The sequence below is a fragment of the Crinia signifera genome, chromosome 3, assembly GCF_055691185.1.
Source record: "Crinia signifera chromosome 3, ASM5569118v1, whole genome shotgun sequence".
Taxonomy (NCBI): Eukaryota; Metazoa; Chordata; class Amphibia; order Anura; family Myobatrachidae; genus Crinia; species Crinia signifera.
This window is the reverse complement of record NC_139219.1, coordinates 169,932,141-169,956,999: the sequence shown is the minus strand read 5'-3', so window position 1 is coordinate 169,956,999 and position 24,859 is coordinate 169,932,141. Positions and strand designations below refer to the sequence as shown.

Genomic DNA, 24,859 nt, shown 5'->3' with positions numbered 1-24,859 from the left:
GTCCCCTAAAGACGCGGCAATGGCTTTGGGTGACCATCTCTGTCGTTTCGACATTGTGTTCTGCTGTGCACTCCACAGAATCTTGAAATAAGGAGAAATACATATAAAACATGGAAGGTACTAAGGGGGCCATTTGGGGATGCGGTCATTAGGGCGACAGTCATTAGGTCAACACCACTAGGTCAACATGGTCTAAGTCGACGGTCAACATGGGGTTTTTCACTGTTTTTTTTAGTCGACATGTGCCAACAGGCGGTATTTCATGCCCAAATATTGTGCCGAGGAAAAGGCACCAAGCCCAAAGCGTGGCGCGGGGACGCGGTGCACTTTATCATGTGTCAACATTCGGGACAAATAAAACTGTGAAAAACCCCATGTCAACCTTTTAACTGTCGACCTAGACCATGTTGACCTAATGCTTGTGTTGACCTAATGACCTGTCGACCTTTCAGCATGTTGACCTAGTGTTGCCAATCTAATGACTGTCGACCAATTCATGGTCGACCATATTACCCAAACCCATCCAATTGAACACAAAAACAAATAACAGTAAATAGAAAATAAACAGAAAGACACAAAAACTAGCAAACGTGTGCCACATTCTTAGGAAGTCCTTACGAGAAAAGTGAAACGCTGGGCATTCCCATATGTAAGTGGCCTGGCATTGCTGCCTAATAGCACTGAGGTCCTGGGCTAAATTCCCACCATGGCCCTAACTGTGTGGAGTTTGTATATTCTCCCCGTGCTTGCGTGGGTTTCCTCCATGTACTCTGGTTTCCTCACACAATCCAAAAATATACTGGTATGTTAATTGGCTCCCAACAAATTTAACCCTAGAATAAATTTGTGTGCGTGTACATGTGGTAGGGAATATAGATTGTAAAGCCCCATTGGCAGCAGGGACTGATGTGAATCTCTGTAAAGTGCTGCAGAATATTTGTGCACTATATAAATAACTGGTAATAAATAATAAAGTAGATAATGCAATGATTGAAGTGTACCTTATTGTCAATGTTTTTCTTATTGTTCCATATACACAGTTGTAACTGTATATTTCATCTTTTCTTTCAGGAGTACTGCAACACTGTTCAACTGGACTCTGGCATAGACTATCGAAAACGTGTTCTTGCTGCGGGTGGTAAAGTATACTTCCTGTAAGTTTAAGTATGTAAACATTTTAATTCTCTAGTACCTAAGGTTTAAGCTGGGTCAATTGCTTATTTCCCACTGCAGCTGAAACATTACAGATCCAAGAAGGGGGCACATTGCAAACCCTGCACCCATGTTTAATACTCACCTCTGTGATGTGAAGCTGCACAAATTGTCATGTTTGTCGTGACATCGGCACATGTGCAGTAGACACTGGCAAAGTGCCATAGTCTACTCACCTGCCACAGAGGCACACAGTGACACAGACCCTTCCTCTCTCGTTACATACCTTGCTCTGTTTATGGTGATGACCTACATTGTAACCAAAGTACCTGTAGTACAGGGGTGTCAAACCCAAGGCCCGCGGGCCAAATCCGGCCCGCCAGACCTGTCTATGTGGCCCCCACAGCCGCCGCCACTCTCCCCCCGCCGGCCCTTTAAAGGCGCTTTGTGTCCTCTGAGCCGATACTGTAGCTGCTGGCTGCCGGCTACCGCAGCCTGTGCATGTGAAAGTGACAGGACAGGACTGTCTGACAGGAGCGGTGCCGGCAGCAGTGCAGACCCGGGTGATGGACGTGGCTGGGAGACATTGAATACTGCTGCTGCAGTATTCTTGGACACCCGCTGGCTGCCGAACAACTCACACTGCCCCGCGCTACTGAATGACGCTGCCCTCCTCCCGCCGATGTCATCACATGATGCGTGTACAGAGGAACTAGACCCTAGCTGGAGGGCGGCCTGGTGGTTTTATTGGCTGGACTCTGGAGCAGGTTGACGGTACGGTGCGGGACTCACTGCGTGGGCCAGGGCACAGTCACGGAGGCCACAAAGGTGTGTGTTACAGGGGCAATTATCAATGGTGCAGAACGGTGGGCCACTATGACAGAGTGCATTAACACAGAGGTGGCAGTGGCACTCACAGGATTAATTAGAATTAGTTGAGATTCAGAAGTGTCTGTAAGCGTTTGTTCATACGCTTCATTCTGTGAGTGCCACTGTCACCTCTGTGTGAATACAGTACAAGTGTTAGGGACTTGCTTTCTAAGTGTGTTTGTGTGTATATTTTATATATATATATATATATATATATAAGAATAAATAATCAGGCTGGCACTCGAGGGTCTTGGATACAAAAACAGTGTATTCACAGCAAATAAGCTCCAACGTTTCGGGGGCTGCGCCCCTTTGTCAAGGTGTGTGATTAACAAGTAACTCTAAGATCTTACCTTAAATAAGAAGTGGTGAGAAAGAGGCAGCGTGGGACGCTGTGCTCAGGCTGCCGCGGCGCTGGGGGTGGAAGCGGAAGTGACACGCCGGGTAGCTGACGCTGCCGGATGTGTCAGAAAGTCGGAGCTTGGAACGCAAGCTCTGGCGTGGTCATGGAGACCACATTCAACTAACCTGGAAATTCCAGCGGCACCATCGCTGCTAGCGGCTCACGCTGCCTGTGAAAAAAATAGTTTACATGAGTGACACGTATTAAAAGGCATAATAAAACAGTGACAGATCTTGTGCACAAATTTAAATATATATATACTGGAAGTGTTAAGCGGGGATCGCTATCTAAAACAGTGCTGCTGTGTGTCATTAAAAGGTCTGCAAACTGAGTTACCGTTTGCCTACCACATCTATCTCTGTATTAGCTCTAGGTGAGCGGTCTGGGTCAGGAGTGGTCCAGTGCACATCGGGGATGTAGGCAGTCAGGGTAACCAGACTCTGATGCCATGTTCGGGGAGTCATATATGGGGTTACATTGTTGTCACACTCTTAAGTGTCCCGATTTCCCGCTTCCTGGATGGACAAGCAGTGGGGGGTCGACAGGCATTATAATAAATGTCGTCAGAAATAAGTGTCGTCAGAAATATATTCAGGAGGTGGTCCTGTCCTGTCAGGGGCATGAGCCATTATATTGAAAAAGGTATACATCGGCTAGCACAAATAGTGTATGCTGCATAATTCAGGACACATAGTTACACAATCAGAAGACATTTTTTTAAAGGGACAGAAAGAGTAAGTAAAGAGAAGAAAAAGCACACAGTTGCCCTCAAAAGAGGGATGGATGGGCCTGGATTGGAGATGATTATACAGGTTGATATAATATGCTTGATGTTGGAGACACGGGGGTCCTCATTGGTCAGCGTATTATCGGCGTCCTCTAGATGTTGTCTCTTAATTGTTGTTATAAAAAGACGCTTAATGGAAGCCTGTCATTAAGACCCATTGGCTTCACCGAGTCCAAGCGATGGATCCATCTTGTTTCTAGACGCAACAGTTTCCCCTCTCTGTCTCCTCTGCGTAGGCCTTCGGGTATGTGGTCTATCGCCATATGCTTCAGGTCGCTAAGCTTGTGCTTTTTTTGGGCGAAATGTTTCGCCACGGGTTGTTCGTTCCCTTTACCGGTAAGGGCCTGGCTTATGGCTGAGCGGTGTAGCGCCATCCTCTCTTTCATTGATCTTATTGTTTTGCCCACATAAGTGAGTTTACAGGGGCAGGTGATAACGTACACAATGTGGGTAGAGGTGCATGACAGTACATGTCTTATGGGGAATTGCTTCTCCGTCCTTGGGTGCACAAAGTGGGTGCCAGTGATCATGTGCTGGCACGTGGTGCATTTGATGCATCTGTGGCATCCCGGTGCTCGGCTTAAGAAATTGCTGGTGGTACTAATGGCCGCTTGGAAACCCGTGATGTCATTGTGTACTAAAGTGTCCTTTATGCTCTTGCCCTTAGTATAGCACAACATAGGTCTTTTGTTTTGAAACCCAGGTAGGCTTTTGTCCGTCTTTATAATGGGCCATAATGCTCGGGTGGCTCTTGGTAAAATGGCACTGGATGAATTGTACCTGGTGACAAAAGGTAGAACTTCTTGTTGCGTTGGATCTTTATGGCGTTTACCTTCCAAGAGGTCTTTTCGTTCTAAACCCAGCACCTCCAGCTTTTGTTGTTTCAGAACCCTGGGGTCATACCCTCTCTGCTGAAATTTATCAATGAAATCGTCCAACACGGCCGGTAAAGTTGTTCTATCGCTGGTGATCCTGGCTGCCCTCACCATTTGGGACTTAGGAAGCCCCCTCTTTAAAGACCTGGGATAAAAGCTGTTAGCCCTCAACAGCGTGTTTCTGTCCGTCGGTTTTGTGTAGACTGTTGTGGATAATACTCCATTGTCGTTATTAATCAGGACGTCAAGGTAATTAATTTTCTTGTCAGAAACCGCGTGCGTAAGCTTGATAGGAGACTCTCGAGCATTGATGTCATCAATGAGCTTCATCAGGATTGTTTCTCCCCCCGTCCAGATCATAAATAAATCATCTATGTATCTGGTAAACATGACCACATGTTTCTTGATATTGGGGTCACTCTGGAACATTGCTCTTTCTTGCTCGAACATATAAACGTTGGCGAACGATGGAGACACACAGCTCCCCATCGCACACCCTGATTTTTGACAAAAAAATTGGCCATTGAATAAAAAGTAGTTTTTGGTCAATGTTAGACCCAACAGCTGGATGTATAGGTCCAAGTCAAGAGTATCCATATTGTTTCGGGCTAAGAATTCGCGCATAACTTCCAGGCCCTCCTGTTGTGGGATGCTGGTGTAGAGGCTGGTGACATCCATGGTCACCAGCAGAGCCCCTTCAGGAAGATGGGGGACCAGATTGAGCCTGTTCAGAAAGTCCGTAGTGTCCCTGATGTGGGAGGGCTGTTTTATAATGAGGGGTTGTACAATGCTGTCCAGGAATTGTGATATCGGTTGGTATATGGATTGATATGCACTGATAATGGGGCGTCCAGGGGGGTTTTGCAGGGATTTGTGGATTTTGGGGACCATGAAAAAAACAGGAACCGCTGGGTGGGGTTGTGTGAGAGAGGCCCTGAGTTTGTCAGACATCAGACCAGCTTGGTTTGCTTCTTTCAGGATATCATCCAGTTCCTTCTTAAAGGAGGTGGTGGGGTCACTGTGCAGTTTGACATATACAGTTTGGTCTTCTAATTGTCTGTAAGCTTCTTGGATGTAATCAACAGTATTGAGTACCACCACTCCACCCCCCTTATCCGCCGTGCGGAAGACTACATCCCTGTACAGACCCATATTTTTTAACGCCTTGAATTCCTCTCTGGTGAGGTTACAATGTGTCGGAGTTGTGGGGGCCGTGTATCGGCTAACTGATTCTCCCATGAGTCGTAAATAAGCATTAATAGAAGGGTTAACTGATATAGGGTCAAAAGTGGATTTGGAGTGGGTTAGTATGAATTCCTGATGTGGATCAGTGTTAGGTACTTTGGGGGTATGCTGAAAATGTTCTTGGAGACGTAGTTTTCTCCCGAATCTGTGCAGATCGCCCTTCCAGGTCAAATCATCGTAAGGGGTGGTGGGTACAAATGAAAGACCCAAATTCAGGACTTTCAGTTCAGTGTCCGTGAAGGTTCGGTTGGAAAGGTTATATACTAGCGATTTTGTTTGCCCCTTACTCTTGGCGATTCTCGCGTTTTGGCCCCCCCTGCGGGTGGTCGGCCTCCCCTTTTGGTACCTGTGGTAGTGTTGTCTATTGCGGGGGTCCCTAAAGGGACAGCAGTGTCTGGAGTATCAGAGTCTATTTGAAAGTCGCTGTCACTTTGGGATCTGTTGGGTTGCTTGCGGGAACTGGCGCTTCTAGAGCGCCTGAACGGCCCACCTCTGCCTTGTTGGAAGGGCTGGGTATTTGTGGGACCGCCTGACAGCCACCTATATACAGAATTATGCTCATAATCCTCCTTGACCGTAGTGAGTTTATTCCTTTTGAATTTTATGAGTTCTCGTTGGTAGTCGGCACACTGTTCTTGCAGTTTGGATAACCAATCAGTGCTGGTGTCTGCCAAGAGGGTGTTTTTGTGTTCCATCTCATACACATTGAGGCGTTCTTTGGTGCGCTTGAGCTCATGACCTGCCTCCTCTATGACGAGGACCATCAGGTCATGGCTACATTTATTTAATATGCCCACCCATCGTCGACAGAACTCAGGGCTGTGTCGACCAATGGTGGGCATGTTCCTCACCCGAAAGCCCCGGGGGATCATACGCTCCCGTACATAATCGGACAAGGATACTCCGTGAAGCAGATAGTCGATTTCTCTTTTTCTCAGTTTAAACCAGTCTCGGTATAGGATCTCTGAGTTGGGCCTTTCTTCAATGTTCTTAAGGCTCTGGGAGAACAGTAATTGTGCTGTATGCTCCTCTGTGAAACTGTAATGTTCCTTAGCATCCACTGCCATACCCGTGAACCCCGGTGTGGGCTGGCTGACACCCTGGTCCCGGTCACTGGGTCCCGCCTGTGCTCTGGGCTGGGGTAGCGACATGATGTCGGCTATTGGGTGGAGGTGTATAACAGGTTCAGTTGCAGACTGAGGGATATGTGCAGGAGATCAGTGCACGTGACAAGTGCAGGGAAGGGGAGAGGGATGATCACCACTTGTTCCAAAGGTAAAACTTCAGGAAATAATTGAGGGTGCCTTGGCTCCAGTGGTCCAAAAGGGCCTAGTATTTAGGGCAATGCGGTCCGGCACTCACTCCTCTTGGTCAACTGCCCTGGTGCCCGACAAGCGGAGATGATGTAAGAATAAATAATCAGGCTGGCACTCGAGGGTCTTGGATACAAAAACAGTGTATTCACAGCAAATAAGCTCCAACGTTTCGGGGGCTGCGCCCCTTTGTCAAGGTGTGTGATTAACAAGTAACTCTAAGATCTTACCTTAAATAAGAAGTGGTGAGAAAGAGGCAGCGTGGGACGCTGTGCTCAGGCTGCCGCGGCGCTGGGGGTGGAAGCGGAAGTGACACGCCGGGTAGCTGACGCTGCCGGATGTGTCAGAAAGTCGGAGCTTGGAACGCAAGCTCTGGCGTGGTCATGGAGACCACATTCAACTAACCTGGAAATTCCAGCGGCACCATCGCTGCTAGCGGCTCACGCTGCCTGTGAAAAAAATAGTTTACATGAGTGACACGTATTAAAAGGCATAATAAAACAGTGACAGATCTTGTGCACAAATTTAAATATATATATACTGGAAGTGTTAAGCGGGGATCGCTATCTAAAACAGTGCTGCTGTGTGTCATTAAAAGGTCTGCAAACTGAGTTACCGTTTGCCTACCACATCTATCTCTGTATTAGCTCTAGGTGAGCGGTCTGGGTCAGGAGTGGTCCAGTGCACATCGGGGATGTAGGCAGTCAGGGTAACCAGACTCTGATGCCATGTTCGGGGAGTCATATATGGGGTTACATTGTTGTCACACTCTTAAGTGTCCCGATTTCCCGCTTCCTGGATGGACAAGCAGTGGGGGGTCGACAGGCATTATAATAAATGTCGTCAGAAATAAGTGTCGTCAGAAATATATTCAGGAGGTGGTCCTGTCCTGTCAGGGGCATGAGCCATTATATTGAAAAAGGTATACATCGGCTAGCACAAATAGTGTATGCTGCATAATTCAGGACACATAGTTACACAATCAGAAGAAATTTTTAAAGGGACAGAAAGAGTCTTATAAAGAGAGCTTATAAAACAGCCCTCCCACATCAGGGACACTACGGACTTTCTGAACAGGCTCAATCTGGTCCCCCATCTTCCTGAAGGGGCTCTGCTGGTGACCATGGATGTCACCAGCCTCTACACCAGCATCCCACAACAGGAGGGCCTGGAAGTTATGCGCGAATTCTTAGCCCGAAACAATATGGATACTCTTGACTTGGACCTATACATCCAGCTGTTGGGTCTAACATTGACCAAAAACTACTTTTTATTCAATGGCCAATTTTTTTGTCAAAAATCAGGGTGTGCGATGGGGAGCTGTGTGTCTCCATCGTTCGCCAACGTTTATATGTTCGAGCAAGAAAGAGCAATGTTCCAGAGTGACCCCAATATCAAGAAACATGTGGTCATGTTTACCAGATACATAGATGATTTATTTATGATCTGGACGGGGGGAGAAACAATCCTGATGAAGCTCATTGATGACATCAATGCTCGAGAGTCTCCTATCAAGCTTACGCACGCGGTTTCTGACAAGAAAATTAATTACCTTGACGTCCTGATTAATAACGACAATGGAGTATTATCCACAACAGTCTACACAAAACCGACGGACAGAAACACGCTGTTGAGGGCCAACAGCTTTCATCCCAGGTCTTTAAAGAGGGGGCTTCCTAAGTCCCAAATGGTGAGGGCAGCCAGGATCACCAGCGATAGAACAACTTTACCGGCCGTGTTGGACGATTTCATTGATAAATTTCAGCAGAGAGGGTATGACCCCAGGGTTCTGAAACAACAAAAGCTGGAGGTGCTGGGTTTAGAACGAAAAGACCTCTTGGAAGGTAAACGCCATAAAGATCCAACGCAACAAGAAGTTCTACCTTTTGTCACCAGGTACAATTCATCCAGTGCCATTTTACCAAGAGCCACCCGAGCATTATGGCCCATTATAAAGACGGACAAAAGCCTACCTGGGTTTCAAAACAAAAGACCTATGTTGTGCTATACTAAGGGCAAGAGCATAAAGGACACTTTAGTACACAATGACATCACGGGTTTCCAAGCGGCCATTAGTACCACCAGCAATTTCTTAAGCCGAGCACCGGGATGCCACAGATGCATCAAATGCACCACGTGCCAGCACATGATCACTGGCACCCACTTTGTGCACCCAAGGACGGAGAAGCAATTCCCCATAAGACATGTACTGTCATGCACCTCTACCCACATTGTGTACGTTATCACCTGCCCCTGTAAACTCACTTATGTGGGCAAAACAATAAGATCAATGAAAGAGAGGATGGCGCTACACCGCTCAGCCATAAGCCAGGCCCTTACCGGTAAAGGGAACGAACAACCCGTGGCGAAACATTTCGCCCAAAAAAAGCACAAGCTTAGCGACCTGAAGCATATGGCGATAGACCACATACCCGAAGGCCTACGCAGAGGAGACAGAGAGGGGAAACTGTTGCGTCTAGAAACAAGATGGATCCATCGCTTGGACTCGGTGAAGCCAATGGGTCTTAATGACAGGCTTCCATTAAGCGTCTTTTTATAACAACAATTAAGAGACAACATCTAGAGGACGCCGATAATACGCTGACCAATGAGGACCCCCGTGTCTCCAACATCAAGCATATTATATCAACCTGTATAATCATCTCCAATCCAGGCCCATCCATCCCTCTTTTGAGGGCAACTGTGTGCTTTTTCTTCTCTTTACTTACTCTTTCTGTCCCTTTAAAAATTTCTTCTGATTGTGTAACTATGTGTCCTGAATTATGCAGCATACACTATTTGTGCTAGCCGATGTATACCTTTTTCAATATAATGGCTCATGCCCCTGACAGGACAGGACCACCTCCTGAATATATTTCTGACGACACTTATTTCTGACGACATTTATTATAATGCCTGTCGACCCCCCACTGCTTGTCCATCCAGGAAGCGGGAAATCGGGACACTTAAGAGTGTGACAACAATGTAACCCCATATATGACTCCCCGAACATGGCATCAGAGTCTGGTTACCCTGACTGCCTACATCCCCGATGTGCACTGGACCACTCCTGACCCAGACCGCTCACCTAGAGCTAATACAGAGATAGATGTGGTAGGCAAACGGTAACTCAGTTTGCAGACCTTTTAATGACACACAGCAGCACTGTTTTAGATAGCGATCCCCGCTTAACACTTCCAGTATATATATATTTAAATTTGTGCACAAGATCTGTCACTGTTTTATTATGCCTTTTAATACGTGTCACTCATGTAAACTATTTTTTTCACAGGCAGCGTGAGCCGCTAGCAGCGATGGTGCCGCTGGAATTTCCAGGTTAGTTGAATGTGGTCTCCATGACCACGCCAGAGCTTGCGTTCCAAGCTCCGACTTTCTGACACATCCGGCAGCGTCAGCTACCCGGCGTGTCACTTCCGCTTCCACCCCCAGCGCCGCGGCAGCCTGAGCACAGCGTCCCACGCTGCCTCTTTCTCACCACTTCTTATTTAAGGTAAGATCTTAGAGTTACTTGTTAATCACACACCTTGACAAAGGGGCGCAGCCCCCGAAACGTTGGAGCTTATTTGCTGTGAATACACTGTTTTTGTATCCAAGACCCTCGAGTGCCAGCCTGATTATTTATTCTTACATCATCTCCGCTTGTCGGGCACCAGGGCAGTTGACCAAGAGGAGTGAGTGCCGGACCGCATTGCCCTAAATACTAGGCCCTTTTGGACCACTGGAGCCAAGGCACCCTCAATTATTTCCTGAAGTTTTACCTTTGGAACAAGTGGTGATCATCCCTCTCCCCTTCCCTGCACTTGTCACGTGCACTGATCTCCTGCACATATCCCTCAGTCTGCAACTGAACCTGTTATACACCTCCACCCAATAGCCGACATCATGTCGCTACCCCAGCCCAGAGCACAGGCGGGACCCAGTGACCGGGACCAGGGTGTCAGCCAGCCCACACCGGGGTTCACGGGTATGGCAGTGGATGCTAAGGAACATTACAGTTTCACAGAGGAGCATACAGCACAATTACTGTTCTCCCAGAGCCTTAAGAACATTGAAGAAAGGCCCAACTCAGAGATCCTATACCGAGACTGGTTTAAACTGAGAAAAAGAGAAATCGACTATCTGCTTCACGGAGTATCCTTGTCCGATTATGTACGGGAGCGTATGATCCCCCGGGGCTTTCGGGTGAGGAACATGCCCACCATTGGTCGACACAGCCCTGAGTTCTGTCGACGATGGGTGGGCATATTAAATAAATGTAGCCATGACCTGATGGTCCTCGTCATAGAGGAGGCAGGTCATGAGCTCAAGCGCACCAAAGAACGCCTCAATGTGTATGAGATGGAACACAAAAACACCCTCTTGGCAGACACCAGCACTGATTGGTTATCCAAACTGCAAGAACAGTGTGCCGACTACCAACGAGAACTCATAAAATTCAAAAGGAATAAACTCACTACGGTCAAGGAGGATTATGAGCATAATTCTGTATATAGGTGGCTGTCAGGCGGTCCCACAAATACCCAGCCCTTCCAACAAGGCAGAGGTGGGCCGTTCAGGCGCTCTAGAAGCGCCAGTTCCCGCAAGCAACCCAACAGATCCCAAAGTGACAGCGACTTTCAAATAGACTCTGATACTCCAGACACTCCAGACACTGCTGTCCCTTTAGGGACCCCCGCAATAGACAACACTACCACAGGTACCAAAAGGGGAGGCCGACCACCCGCAGGGGGGGCCAAAACGCGAGAATCGCCAAGAGTAAGGGGCAAACAAAATCGCTAGTATATAACCTTTCCAACCGAACCTTCACGGACACTGAACTGAAAGTCCTGAATTTGGGTCTTTCATTTGTACCCACCACCCCTTACGATGATTTGACCTGGAAGGGCGATCTGCACAGATTCGGGAGAAAACTACGTCTCCAAGAACATTTTCAGCATACCCCCAAAGTACCTAACACTGATCCACATCAGGAATTCATACTAACCCACTCCAAATCCACTTTTGACCCTATATCAGTTAACCCTTCTATTAATGCTTATTTACGACTCATGGGAGAATCAGTTAGCCGATACACGGCCCCCACAACTCCGACACATTGTAACCTCACCAGAGAGGAATTCAAGGCGTTAAAAAATATGGGTCTGTACAGGGATGTAGTCTTCCGCACGGCGGATAAGGGGGGTGGAGTGGTGGTACTCAATACTGTTGATTACATCCAAGAAGCTTACAGACAATTAGAAGACCAAACTGTATATGTCAAACTGCACAGTGACCCCACCACCTCCTTTAAGAAGGAACTGGATGATATCCTGAAAGAAGCAAACCAAGCTGGTCTGATGTCTGACAAACTCAGGGCCTCTCTCACACAACCCCACCCAGCGGTTCCTGTTTTTTTCATGGTCCCCAAAATCCACAAATCCCTGCAAAACCCCCCTGGACGCCCCATTATCAGTGCATATCAATCCATATACCAACCGATATCACAATTCCTGGACAGCATTGTACAACCCCTCATTATAAAACAGCCCTCCCACATCAGGGACACTACGGACTTTCTGAACAGGCTCAATCTGGTCCCCCATCTTCCTGAAGGGGCTCTGCTGGTGACCATGGATGTCACCAGCCTCTACACCAGCATCCCACAACAGGAGGGCCTGGAAGTTATGCGCGAATTCTTAGCCCGAAACAATATGGATACTCTTGACTTGGACCTATACATCCAGCTGTTGGGTCTAACATTGACCAAAAACTACTTTTTATTCAATGGCCAATTTTTTTGTCAAAAATCAGGGTGTGCGATGGGGAGCTGTGTGTCTCCATCGTTCGCCAACGTTTATATGTTCGAGCAAGAAAGAGCAATGTTCCAGAGTGACCCCAATATCAAGAAACATGTGGTCATGTTTACCAGATACATAGATGATTTATTTATGATCTGGACGGGGGGAGAAACAATCCTGATGAAGCTCATTGATGACATCAATGCTCGAGAGTCTCCTATCAAGCTTACGCACGCGGTTTCTGACAAGAAAATTAATTACCTTGACGTCCTGATTAATAACGACAATGGAGTATTATCCACAACAGTCTACACAAAACCGACGGACAGAAACACGCTGTTGAGGGCTAACAGCTTTCATCCCAGGTCTTTAAAGAGGGGGCTTCCTAAGTCCCAAATGGTGAGGGCAGCCAGGATCACCAGCGATAGAACAACTTTACCGGCCGTGTTGGACGATTTCATTGATAAATTTCAGCAGAGAGGGTATGACCCCAGGGTTCTGAAACAACAAAAGCTGGAGGTGCTGGGTTTAGAACGAAAAGACCTCTTGGAAGGTAAACGCCATAAAGATCCAACGCAACAAGAAGTTCTACCTTTTGTCACCAGGTACAATTCATCCAGTGCCATTTTACCAAGAGCCACCCGAGCATTATGGCCCATTATAAAGACGGACAAAAGCCTACCTGGGTTTCAAAACAAAAGACCTATGTTGTGCTATACTAAGGGCAAGAGCATAAAGGACACTTTAGTACACAATGACATCACGGGTTTCCAAGCGGCCATTAGTACCACCAGCAATTTCTTAAGCCGAGCACCGGGATGCCACAGATGCATCAAATGCACCACGTGCCAGCACATGATCACTGGCACCCACTTTGTGCACCCAAGGACGGAGAAGCAATTCCCCATAAGACATGTACTGTCATGCACCTCTACCCACATTGTGTACGTTATCACCTGCCCCTGTAAACTCACTTATGTGGGCAAAACAATAAGATCAATGAAAGAGAGGATGGCGCTACACCGCTCAGCCATAAGCCAGGCCCTTACCGGTAAAGGGAACGAACAACCCGTGGCGAAACATTTCGCCCAAAAAAAGCACAAGCTTAGCGACCTGAAGCATATGGCGATAGACCACATACCCGAAGGCCTACGCAGAGGAGACAGAGAGGGGAAACTGTTGCGTCTAGAAACAAGATGGATCCATCGCTTGGACTCGGTGAAGCCAATGGGTCTTAATGACAGGCTTCCATTAAGCGTCTTTTTATAACAACAATTAAGAGACAACATCTAGAGGACGCCGATAATACGCTGACCAATGAGGACCCCCGTGTCTCCAACATCAAGCATATTATATCAACCTGTATAATCATCTCCAATCCAGGCCCATCCATCCCTCTTTTGAGGGCAACTGTGTGCTTTTTCTTCTCTTTACTTACTCTTTCTGTCCCTTTAAAAATTTCTTCTGATTGTGTAACTATGTGTCCTGAATTATGCAGCATACACTATTTGTGCTAGCCGATGTATACCTTTTTCAATATAATGGCTCATGCCCCTGACAGGACAGGACCACCTCCTAAATATATTTCTGACGACACTTATTTCTGACGACATTTATTATAATGCCTGTTGACCCCCCACTGCTTGTCCATCCAGGAAGCGGGAAATCGGGACACTTAAGAGTGTGACAACAATGTAACCCCATATATGACTCCCCGAACATGGCATCAGAGTCTGGTTACCCTGACTGCCTACATCCCCGATGTGCACTGGACCACTCCTGACCCAGACCGCTCACCTAGAGCTAATACAGAGATAGATGTGGTAGGCAAACGGTAACTCAGTTTGCAGACCTTTTAATGACACACAGCAGCACTGTTTTAGATAGCGATCCCCGCTTAACACTTCCAGTATATATATATTTAAATTTGTGCACAAGATCTGTCACTGTTTTATTATGCCTTTTAATACGTGTCACTCATGTAAACTATTTTTTTCACAGGCAGCGTGAGCCGCTAGCAGCGATGGTGCCGCTGGAATTTCCAGGTTAGTTGAATGTGGTCTCCATGACCACGCCAGAGCTTGCGTTCCAAGCTCCGACTTTCTGACACATCCGGCAGCGTCAGCTACCCGGCGTGTCACTTCCGCTTCCACCCCCAGCGCCGCGGCAGCCTGAGCACAGCGTCCCACGCTGCCTCTTTCTCACCACTTCTTATTTAAGGTAAGATCTTAGAGTTACTTGTTAATCACACACCTTGACAAAGGGGCGCAGCCCCCGAAACGTTGGAGCTTATTTGCTGTGAATACACTGTTTTTGTATCCAAGACCCTCGAGTGCCAGCCTGATTATTTATTCTTACATCATCTCCGCTTGTCGGGCACCAGGGCAGTTGACCAAGAGGAGTGAGTGCCGGACCGCATTGCCCTATATATATATATATATATATATATATATATATATATCTCAGTGATGTGCAGTGGTGTGCTGTGAACAGAGAGGCACTGACACAGCCACCACCACGCACCCCCCCTCCCCCCCACTCCTGGCTGCCGCCAACAACCGCAAATACAACCGGCCCTTTGAGGGTGACCAAATTGCTGATGCGGCCCCCGATGAATTTGAGTTTGACACCCCTGCTGTAGTACATCAGAATCAGAATCAACTTTATTGGCCATATATACTCGCGTATACTAGAATTGTTTTGCGGAGAACAAAAACCTTGTTTTGTCCGGGGCTGCAGAATCCTTGTGGCGCTTTATACATAAGAGCCCCCGAAGAGGACATTGCGCCGGGACGCCTGTCGCACGCTCTCTGCTGCTGCTGCATCCCGTTATTATGTAATAACCTTTCATTTACTGGAGCTACCATAACCATAAGAGTGAGGTGCGCACACATTGTATGAAGTCATAATAAGGCTCAGACTTGGTCCTCGGGACCCCACACGGTTCATGTTTTCCAGGTCACCTGAATTTTTGCTAGACTGGAAAGTGGGCTTGTGTTCTCCTTAAAAATATTTTGAGTAGTGTAATGACTCTTACCATACAGTACCTCCCAACAGGATCCTCTTCAGGAGGGACAGGACTTTCCTGGACTTTCTTCTTAATGCAGGATTACCTTCATCTGTGTTGAATAGGTTAATTGATAAGAAAGGTGCTTCACTACAGGTGATGGCAGTCATACCTTACCAGGGAATGTGTCCCTCCTGCAGAGGGTCATGTTGGGAGGTATGTTCTTACTAGTACATACCTCCCAACATGACCCATTCCAGGCGGGACACATTGGTCTGTTTCTTGACCTACCTCCTAATGTATGATTGCCATCACCTGTGGTGAAACACCTTTCTTGTCACTTAACTAGTTCAACACAGGAGACGGCAATAATAAATTAGGAGGGAAGTCAAACAGTACAGTTTATCCCTCCTGGAATTGGTCATTTTGGCAGGTATCCTGGTGTGATCAGGATGTTCTATTTACATACTGTATATCGTGCCTCCCTTAATACAACTATCCTTTTATGCCATGTGCTTGTGTTGTGTAATTGTTCCTCCATTTTGCTACTTTTCCCACAATTTTGCATCTTTATTCGCTTATAGTGAACTGAGTATTTAGGATTAATTATTTGGCACAGCTAAGTAGCAAAGTTCATTTGATATGAGGATGGATGGATGTGGACACATCTGTATTACAGTATCTGCCATTATGGGGGAGAAGTGGTATCAGCAAATGTTATACAGTATGTGCTAATACTGAATCTCCTCCATCTATTACTGGGCTGGTGTGTGCTAAATGACTGGGTCTATGCGCCCCTGTTATTGTTGGCATTGCTATCTTTAAGATAGTGCTCCGATGTGCTGGGCAATATATGAATGGTCAAATGCACAGACCGTTCTGACACCTATATATAAATTTTGACAGCTGCTGGTGTAGTTGCCAGGGGTTAAGGTTGGGTGGAACTGAGTTCCCCCACCTCTAATTGCAGGGGGAACTAGTTCCACCTCCACCACAGTCATGCTCAGTATTTTCAACAAAAAAGACTTTCCCAGAAGCTTCCTTTTCTGCCATGGCATTTGTGATATTAAGCCATAAAAAGGAAATACTGCTGTGGGCATTATGTGTAAGTGGCACTATTATTGTGGGCATTTTGTATAAGAAACACTACTGAGTGGCATATATGTATAAGGAGTACTAATGTATAGCGTCACATGAATAAGAGGCACTACTGAGTGATGTAATGTGAATAAGGAGCATTACTGTGTGTCATAACTTGAATAAGGGGACTATTATGTGGTGTAATATGAATCAGGGGCCTTACACGCAGTGTAATGTGAATATGAATGTGCTATTGTGTAATATAAATTGGGGGTATTATTGTGTGACCACACCCCTTTCTGTGAGACCACTGTATCTTTATAAAATATGGGATGTAGAGCACAAATGTATAGTTTGCAGGGGTTATCAAAAACCCTAGCCCAGGCTCACCTAATGAGGGAGGTGAGGGGTGGCTTGCAGGGGGAATTAGTTCTGACACCTCTCCGGGACCACTTTAAGCCCTGGTTGTCACCCATTCACAGCCACTGTATTGGCTGCTTCATCTGGTCACCTCTGTGCTGCCTTTGAAATAATTTAGGGAGAGGAGTACAGTTTGTCACGGTAGTGGTGCACCACAGTAAATGAGGACGACTTAAAAAGTAACTTTTATTAAATCATCATATAAAAATAGAAGATGCTGCGAAATATGACAGACAACATATAACAAATAACAAGGACAAGTGAACAAAAATAGTGCTAAATTAAAAACTAGGGCTCATGCGGCGTCCCTTAGCACTTGATTCCTTTTATCACAATTTTGAGGCGTCTCTCTCCTGTGTGTCGGCTACTGCCTATTGACACCAGGGGGATGTACTCATTTAATGTAATCAATTCTGTCTGTGGGTTTATTCTGTCATGTCACAGTTTTGCCGTGTACAAATGTTCGTGTGTTTGAAACAATTTTTAATAAAAAGAACCGTTGTCTAAGATATAGCATGGAATAGCAAATCTTGTCCGCCAGTCATATGCTGGAGTGAGGACTGAGAATAATATAGGCTAGATAATGTGCAGCGGGCAAAAGTGCCTAATATGTGCTGCTTATCTAGTACAAGAGGTGACAAAAATCAGTTCATAATCTGTAGACCGATTAACTGTGTTTAAATGAGAAGCCCATATATGACCAATCGCCAAAGATTTTTACTAAGGGTGTGCCGTATGGAACTCTATAATCAATAATCCGCAGTGAATTTGCGGTTGGTTCTCTAATCGGCGGTTCACAGTATAGTAAAGTTAGCGAGATTTGAATGTAATTTCAAATACAAGCTTGCCGCTGTGCCCTCCTGATGGCTGTAATCAGTGTTGCAAAAGGATGCAATTAACCTGGGGGCAGCTGGCTAGGTAAGGTTGTTAATAGGCGGGGGGATGGTAGGACCTGTATAACAATTGGAATTGGGCAATAGGCAGAAATCGCCTGGTGTGTGCCACGAGTATAGGATTGGACAGGTCAGCTACTGGATATGAATAGCTTAACTACCAACATGGAGAGGTTGTGCAGTATAGGCGATGGTCAAGTATAGAAAAATTGGGCAGTTAAAACCGTATGGAGCTTCCACACCCTGCACTTGGCATCGGGGTTGTGTGAAGTTCTCTATCCGGCTGCTCAGGTCTACTAGTATCAAGTGAAAACACCGAACATGTACACATAAAATTGAACCGTATATACGGTGGCCAGTAGTAAGTATGAGCGTGCCGCTGAGCCCTCTTATGCGCTGACACCGACCATACGGGTAAACCCTGTGATTTGGTGCGGTTCTCACGGGGCGGCTGGCTACGCTCTAATACAAACACTGAGGCAACGCCGCGGGCAGACAGAAAAATTTTTTTAAGCTAAACATTAGAGTCCTTAAAAGGACTAATAAGGCAGACAGAGATAAGGAGGCTAAGGGAGCATCCGCACGGCATGGCCACCATAGCCGTGCGGATGCTCCCTTAGCCTCCTTATCTCTGTCTGCCTTATTAGTCCTTTTAAGGACTCTAATGTTTAGCTTAAAAAAATTTTTCTGTCTGCCCGCGGCGTTGCCTCAGTGTTTGTATTAGAGCGTAGCCAGCCGCCCCGTGAGAACCGCACCAAATCACAGGGTTTACCCGTATGGTCGGTGTCAGCGCATAAGAGGGCTCAGCGGCACGCTCATACTTACTACTGGCCACCGTATATACGGTTCAATTTTATGTGTACATGTTCGGTGTTTTCACTTGATACTAGTAGACCTGAGCAGCCGGATAGAGAACTTCACACAACCCCGATGCCAAGTGCAGGGTGTGGAAGCTCCATACGGTTTTAACTGCCCAATTTTTCTATACTTGACCATCGCCTATACTGCACAACCTCTCCATGTTGGTAGTTAAGCTATTCATATCCAGTAGCTGACCTGTCCAATCCTATACTCGTGGCACACACCAGGCGATTTCTGCCTATTGCCCAATTCCAATTGTTATACAGGTCCTACCATCCCCCCGCCTATTAACAACCTTACCTAGCCAGCTGCCCCCAGGTTAATTGCATCCTTTTGCAACACTGATTACAGCCATCAGGAGGGCACAGCGGCAAGCTTGTATTTGAAATTACATTCAAATCTCGCTAACTTTACTATACTGTGAACCGCCGATTAGAGAACCAACCGCAAATTCACTGCGGATTATTGATTATAGAGTTCCATACGGCACACCCTTAGTAAAAATCTTTGGCGATTGGTCATATATGGGCTTCTCATTTAAACACAGTTAATCGGTCTACAGATTATGAACTGATTTTTGTCACCTCTTGTACTAGATAAGCAGCACATATTAGGCACTTTTGCCCGCTGCACATTATCTAGCCTATATTATTCTCAGTCCTCACTCCAGCATATGACTGGCGGACAAGATTTGCTATTCCATGCTATATCTTAGACAACGGTTCTTTTTATTAAAAATTGTTTCAAACACACGAACATTTGTACACGGCAAAACTGTGACATGACAGAATAAACCCACAGACAGAATTGATTACATTAAATGAGTACATCCCCCTGGTGTCAATAGGCAGTAGCCGACACACAGGAGAGAGACGCCTCAAAATTGTGATAAAAGGAATCAAGTGCTAAGGGACGCCGCATGAGCCCTAGTTTTTAATTTAGCACTATTTTTGTTCACTTGTCCTTGTTATTTGTTATATGTTGTCTGTCATATTTCGCAGCATCTTCTATTTTTATATGATGATTTAATAAAAGTTACTTTTTAAGTCGTCCTCATTTACTGTGGTGCACCACTACCGTGACAAACTGTACTCCTCTCCCTAAATTATCTCCAATTTTTTGTCCCAGTGGTAGCACACCCCCCAGCGTTATACATAAACTCCTCATATAGAGCTAACGGGGGTCCCTCCTTAAACTTATAATCGGTTTAAATATTGAGATTTCTTGTCCTGTGCGATCTGACCCCACCCACAACCTGCCTTTGAAATATCATGCATGTCCAGTGGACCCAGCCAGTAGGAGAGATACAGCACATCAGCACTAGGCTGATAAGCTGGGGGAGGGGTCTAGCCATGAACAAAAAATGTTACAAAAGCATCCTCCAAGTGCAACTTCTCCCAACCATCCAAGAACAGTTTGGGGACAATCAAATGCCTTGTCCATCATAATGGAGCACCTTGCCATAAGGCAAAAGTGATAACAATGTGGCTCGGCAAACAAATCATTGACATTTTGGGTAAATGATCAGGAAACTCCTAAGACCTTAATCCCATTGAGAACTTGTGATTGATCTGAAGAGGCGAGTGGTCAAACAAGAATTCACAAATTCTGACAAACTTCAAGCAGTGATTATGGAAGAATGAGCAGCCATCAGTCAGTACGTGGCCCATAAGTTGTTTGGCAGCATGCCAGGGCGAATTGCAGGGTCAACATTGCAAATATTGACTCTTTGCATAAACAATGCAATTGTCAATAAAAGCCTTTGCCACTTATAAAATGCTTGTAATTTTACTTTACCATAGTAACATCTGACAAAAAGCTCTAAAAACACAGAAGCAGTAAACTTTGTCAAAACCAATACTTGTGTCAGTCTCAAAATATTGGCCATGGCTATACAGTATCAGGCAGAGTTTTTTTTATGTCATGCCTACTCATACTTCCTCCCCACTCTGCACTGGACTCATTGACACCCGGACACACAGAGCTTTTTTTATGGCAGTGCTGTTTTACAACAAAAAAAAAGGATGATAATAATTTCCAGACCCTGCGTCTGATTCTGTACTGTGCACAGAGAAATGGGACTCATGCACAATGCAACTCCGATACATGTACAGTAGATAAAGCATCTGCCACTGCATCCATCTAAGAATCATGCATACAGTGTCAGGTATATATCAGGTATACAGTGGAACATAGAATGTCTTTATTTACAGCTAGCTATTCTGGTCATATATATATATATATATATATATATATATATATATATATATATATTGCATATGCATTTGTTAAGCAGCAAACTTGCTTATTTGTGTATTGTATACACAAAGGGGCTGATTCAGGATCACTTGGTGTGATCCAAAATCAGCCCCACCTCCAGTGGCCAGGTATTGTGCATGCGAATGTGAAGACCCCGGCAATGAGCAGGTTTGGCGAGTTGCACACTTCGCCAGGCCGTTCGTTGTGGGGTGGGAGGGCCAGGGGGTGGAAATGGGGCCGGACCATTGGAATACCCAGCGTTTTATGGCCGTCCGGATGCTTGCCGTGGGTGGTCAACTGATGGCACAGGACATCAGCGCCGCCCCCTCTTTGGCGGCCACCGAAGGAAATAAAAGTCAGTTCAGACTGACTTTTATTTCCGAAGGTAGGAGTAATCATTCGATGGTAGGCGACCATCGAATGATTTCACCTGCTAGCGAACGCATGCAAGGGGATGTGCTAGCGAACACATACCATGGCATGGTACCATGGGGATTCAGTGGTGGGGGGCAGGCGTTTGGGGGGGGGTGGCATTTCAGCGCTAGGTAAGCAGCAAACTTACTGTTTTCCGAGACAACCAGAATCAGGCCCGAAGTGCACACTTGTAATATGGTCTTTTGGAAACATTGCAAGAGATCATACAAGTAGGAGGTGTTTAGGTGGAATAAATATGGATGACGGCAATCAAAATACAGACAGTGGCTTCCCGTTGGAGAGAACCCTGACCTGTCCGGCATGCATATATAATGTCTCCCTGACGCCGAAGGCTCCCCCCCCCCAACCCTCCATTCCCACAGCTTTATCCTAATCCTCCCGTTTTGCCCAAACCTACCCCCCTGCACCCTAACCCTAACCCACCCACATGCTAGCCCACCCCCTAGTGCCTAACTCCTCCCACCCTCATGGGCTAACCTTATCCCTCCCCTGCATACTTACAATCAGGATGTTGGCAGTCGGCATCTCCAGTGATATTGGTATTCTGTCGCCGTTCTTCTGGCCACGAGTTGGGATTCTGCATAGTTTTCAGATTCCAGCACTGTGCTCAGAGTTGCACTGATTTACTTATAATCCATTCAACTCTTCCATTATGCTGACAGCATAATGAACGGACAATATATGCTGTGCTATATATATTTAAAGAGACGGGCTTTTTCACAAGCTTAATGAAGACATCTTCGTTCATATGGCCATTATATATAACCATCAACCCAGCACACATGAGAAGAAAAGACATTTGCTGTGTGGTATGTTTGCTTTTGCTCAGCGTGCAAGAAATAGCCAGCAGGCTACTTTCCCTGTGTGTGCACACAGCATTATGCCTCCTTGTGTCTGTATTTCCTCATTAATAGAAGTTGGATCACATGAGCCTTTCAGTGTATGCAAATAAGACCGAATCATCTCCCTGAAAGTTAATATTCCACTTTTAAAGTGTATAAATGTAATGTTTGTGTTTAGAACATAACATCCATTTTTAGCTTTTAATATAGATATATAGGTGTAATGGGCAAGAAGCTAAGCGGTCCCAGGCAGCTGTTTGATGCAGGCATTGAGTGTCATTAATCTCACATGCTATTCTTCTTTTCTCTGTAGCACAAGTGAAGCTGATGTGGAGGCTGTCATGGATAAGTTGTTTGATGAGCTGGCTCAGAAACAAAATGATGGTACGTAAGTTAATTTCTCTTGAAAGAGAACACATTTAAAACACAATGCCCAATCTCTACTGACCAATTAATAAGTTCCATTGCTGCCTATGGGTTGATGCCACTCTTAAGTGGCAGTCATTGTATCAGCATTTTGTCTAATTTATGTGTTGAATCATGCGCTATTATTCATCAAGCTATGCATTTCCTAGCTGTAAGGGATGAATTTTAGGGTAATTATCCAGACAAGACTGAGCTTTTGTTCCTGTTTCCATAGTAACAAGACCAAGGATTCTGAAAGTGCAGGGCAGGGAGCTGAAGCTGAGTAAAGCCTGTGGGTGCATTGCTGACTGCACATTTGAGGAACTTTGTGACCGTGTAAGTGCCCCATCAACTATAAACAAGTTAACACATTTATATTTAATGAGAGTTTTGTTTTTGCTTTCATTGGACGTTGTTTTTATTAAACAATGAACATGAAATGAAAAGCCTGCTTCTAAGCAGTAGGACAATGACACGATTCACTGTGTAATGTCATTATTTCAAAACATATATATTTTTAAAATATATATATATATTCGGCGTGGAGGTGGCACTCAGATCAATAATGGTCACAAGCAAGAGGTATGTATCTGCAACGTTTCGATGCTTTATTGCCACATCATCTTCAAGCACTATAAATTGTGCCTTGCTATACTAGGGGTCGCAACATCCGTGACTGGGTTTTTAAACTGATGTTGCGGGAGCTGCACCCCTGGCTGGCACTGGACACTTTCTTACAGGCAAGAAGGAATGTTATCGTTGTTTGAACTGTCTTACATGTTGATCTCAGGTGGTTGGTGACAGTTTTTGCCATCCCTATAATGGGAGACGTTACTCTATCCTGCTGCATTGACCTTTGAAAAAGCTGCAGATAGCAGCAAAATGCGTAAGTTGTTTTTACACTGGACTGACACCCTCTCCAATCCTCACCCACATCTCCTTGCCTGGAGACCCTCCACCATAAAGGATCAAGTGAAGTACCTCCAAGCAGGACATTTTTTCCAATTATTGGGATACAATGTGTTCCTAACTTTGGTCCCCCACAATACTGTGGCACAGAACCTTTCTTGGAGGAACACCACCTCCCCAAAAAAGCCCAGGATAAATACTAGTGGACGTGGACGTATAATTGGACTTCCTTAACCTGCCTTTTTCCCCAATGGGAGGACTATACTCAGGCTCCTTTGTGAATTCGGCAAGTTGAGATAAGGGTGACTATTTATTTATTTACCCAATTGTCTGTCTGGTCTTTTTATCATTTATTTTGTGTTTTGCTATTAATTTGTTTTAACTGTTCACATTATTATATTAATTATTTTTATTTATTCTATGCACACCTGACCACTTATTATTGTCCTTAAAATTTCTATATTGGTGACCAGAGTGTAAATCTCAACCACCATTTTTATTATTGTCAATATTGTTTCTGTATTCTAGCGAGGTCAACTTTTTCCTGTTTTTTCTATTCATTGTATTGGGGTTGACTACCCCCTTTTGTTCTTACTGCTGCTGGGCCAGGCACACACACTAAAGCGCCTTTACACGATATCTTGATACAGGTTGAGTATCCCGTATCCAAAATGCTCGGGACCAGGAGAATTTTGGATAACGGATTATTCTGTATTTCGAAATATTTTAATATTTCAATTATGTATTTTGAAGTATCTTGCATGTTTGCTGTATAAACACATAAAATACACACAAATATATTTTATTACCACATAAAATACACACAAATATATTTTATTTGTTCAAAAAACAAGGTTTCAAATCATGAAACAAAATTTGTGTACTATCTCAGATATTGAATTTGAATGCCAAGCAATCATTTTCTTGCACATATATAGTGCCAGTTACATATCATGTCACCAGTAGTGCTGTTACATATGTCCCCAGTGAGTTTTTAGCAAAAAAATATATATTTTTTTCACTTTCTGGAATGTATGGTTTTCGGAATAATTCGGATAACGGATACTCGGATACAGGATACTCAACCTGTATCTCCTTTTTTTCTATCCTGCATCATGTATCTTACACAACTTGGTTCATCATTTATATGATCACGTGTCTGTATAGCCTTAGTTATGTCGGCACAACGGATCGTTCCTTGCAAGAAAGAATGGGCGTACATTGCTACATGATCTGCACAGCTATAACCACGGGACATAGTGATCAACCAGTCTCCAGGCATTTTCTGGAGGCCGGATATAGTTT

At 45.3% G+C, this 24,859-nt stretch overlaps 1 protein-coding gene across 4 annotated transcripts in view; it reads left to right on the top strand.

Annotated features, from left to right (window-relative positions):
• Window positions 1-24,859, top strand: part of AFG1L (AFG1 like ATPase) — a 193,514-nt gene that overhangs the window by 149,037 nt on the left and 19,618 nt on the right. For all 4 annotated transcript variants that reach the window (XM_083176932.1, XM_083176930.1, XM_083176931.1 and 1 more), the window contains exons 8-10: window positions 1,072-1,154; window positions 22,554-22,624; window positions 22,881-22,981. In XM_083176932.1, coding sequence (XP_083033058.1) covers window positions 1,072-1,154; window positions 22,554-22,624; window positions 22,881-22,981 — 255 coding nt within the window. The remainder of the gene's footprint in view (window positions 1-1,071; window positions 1,155-22,553; window positions 22,625-22,880; window positions 22,982-24,859) is intronic.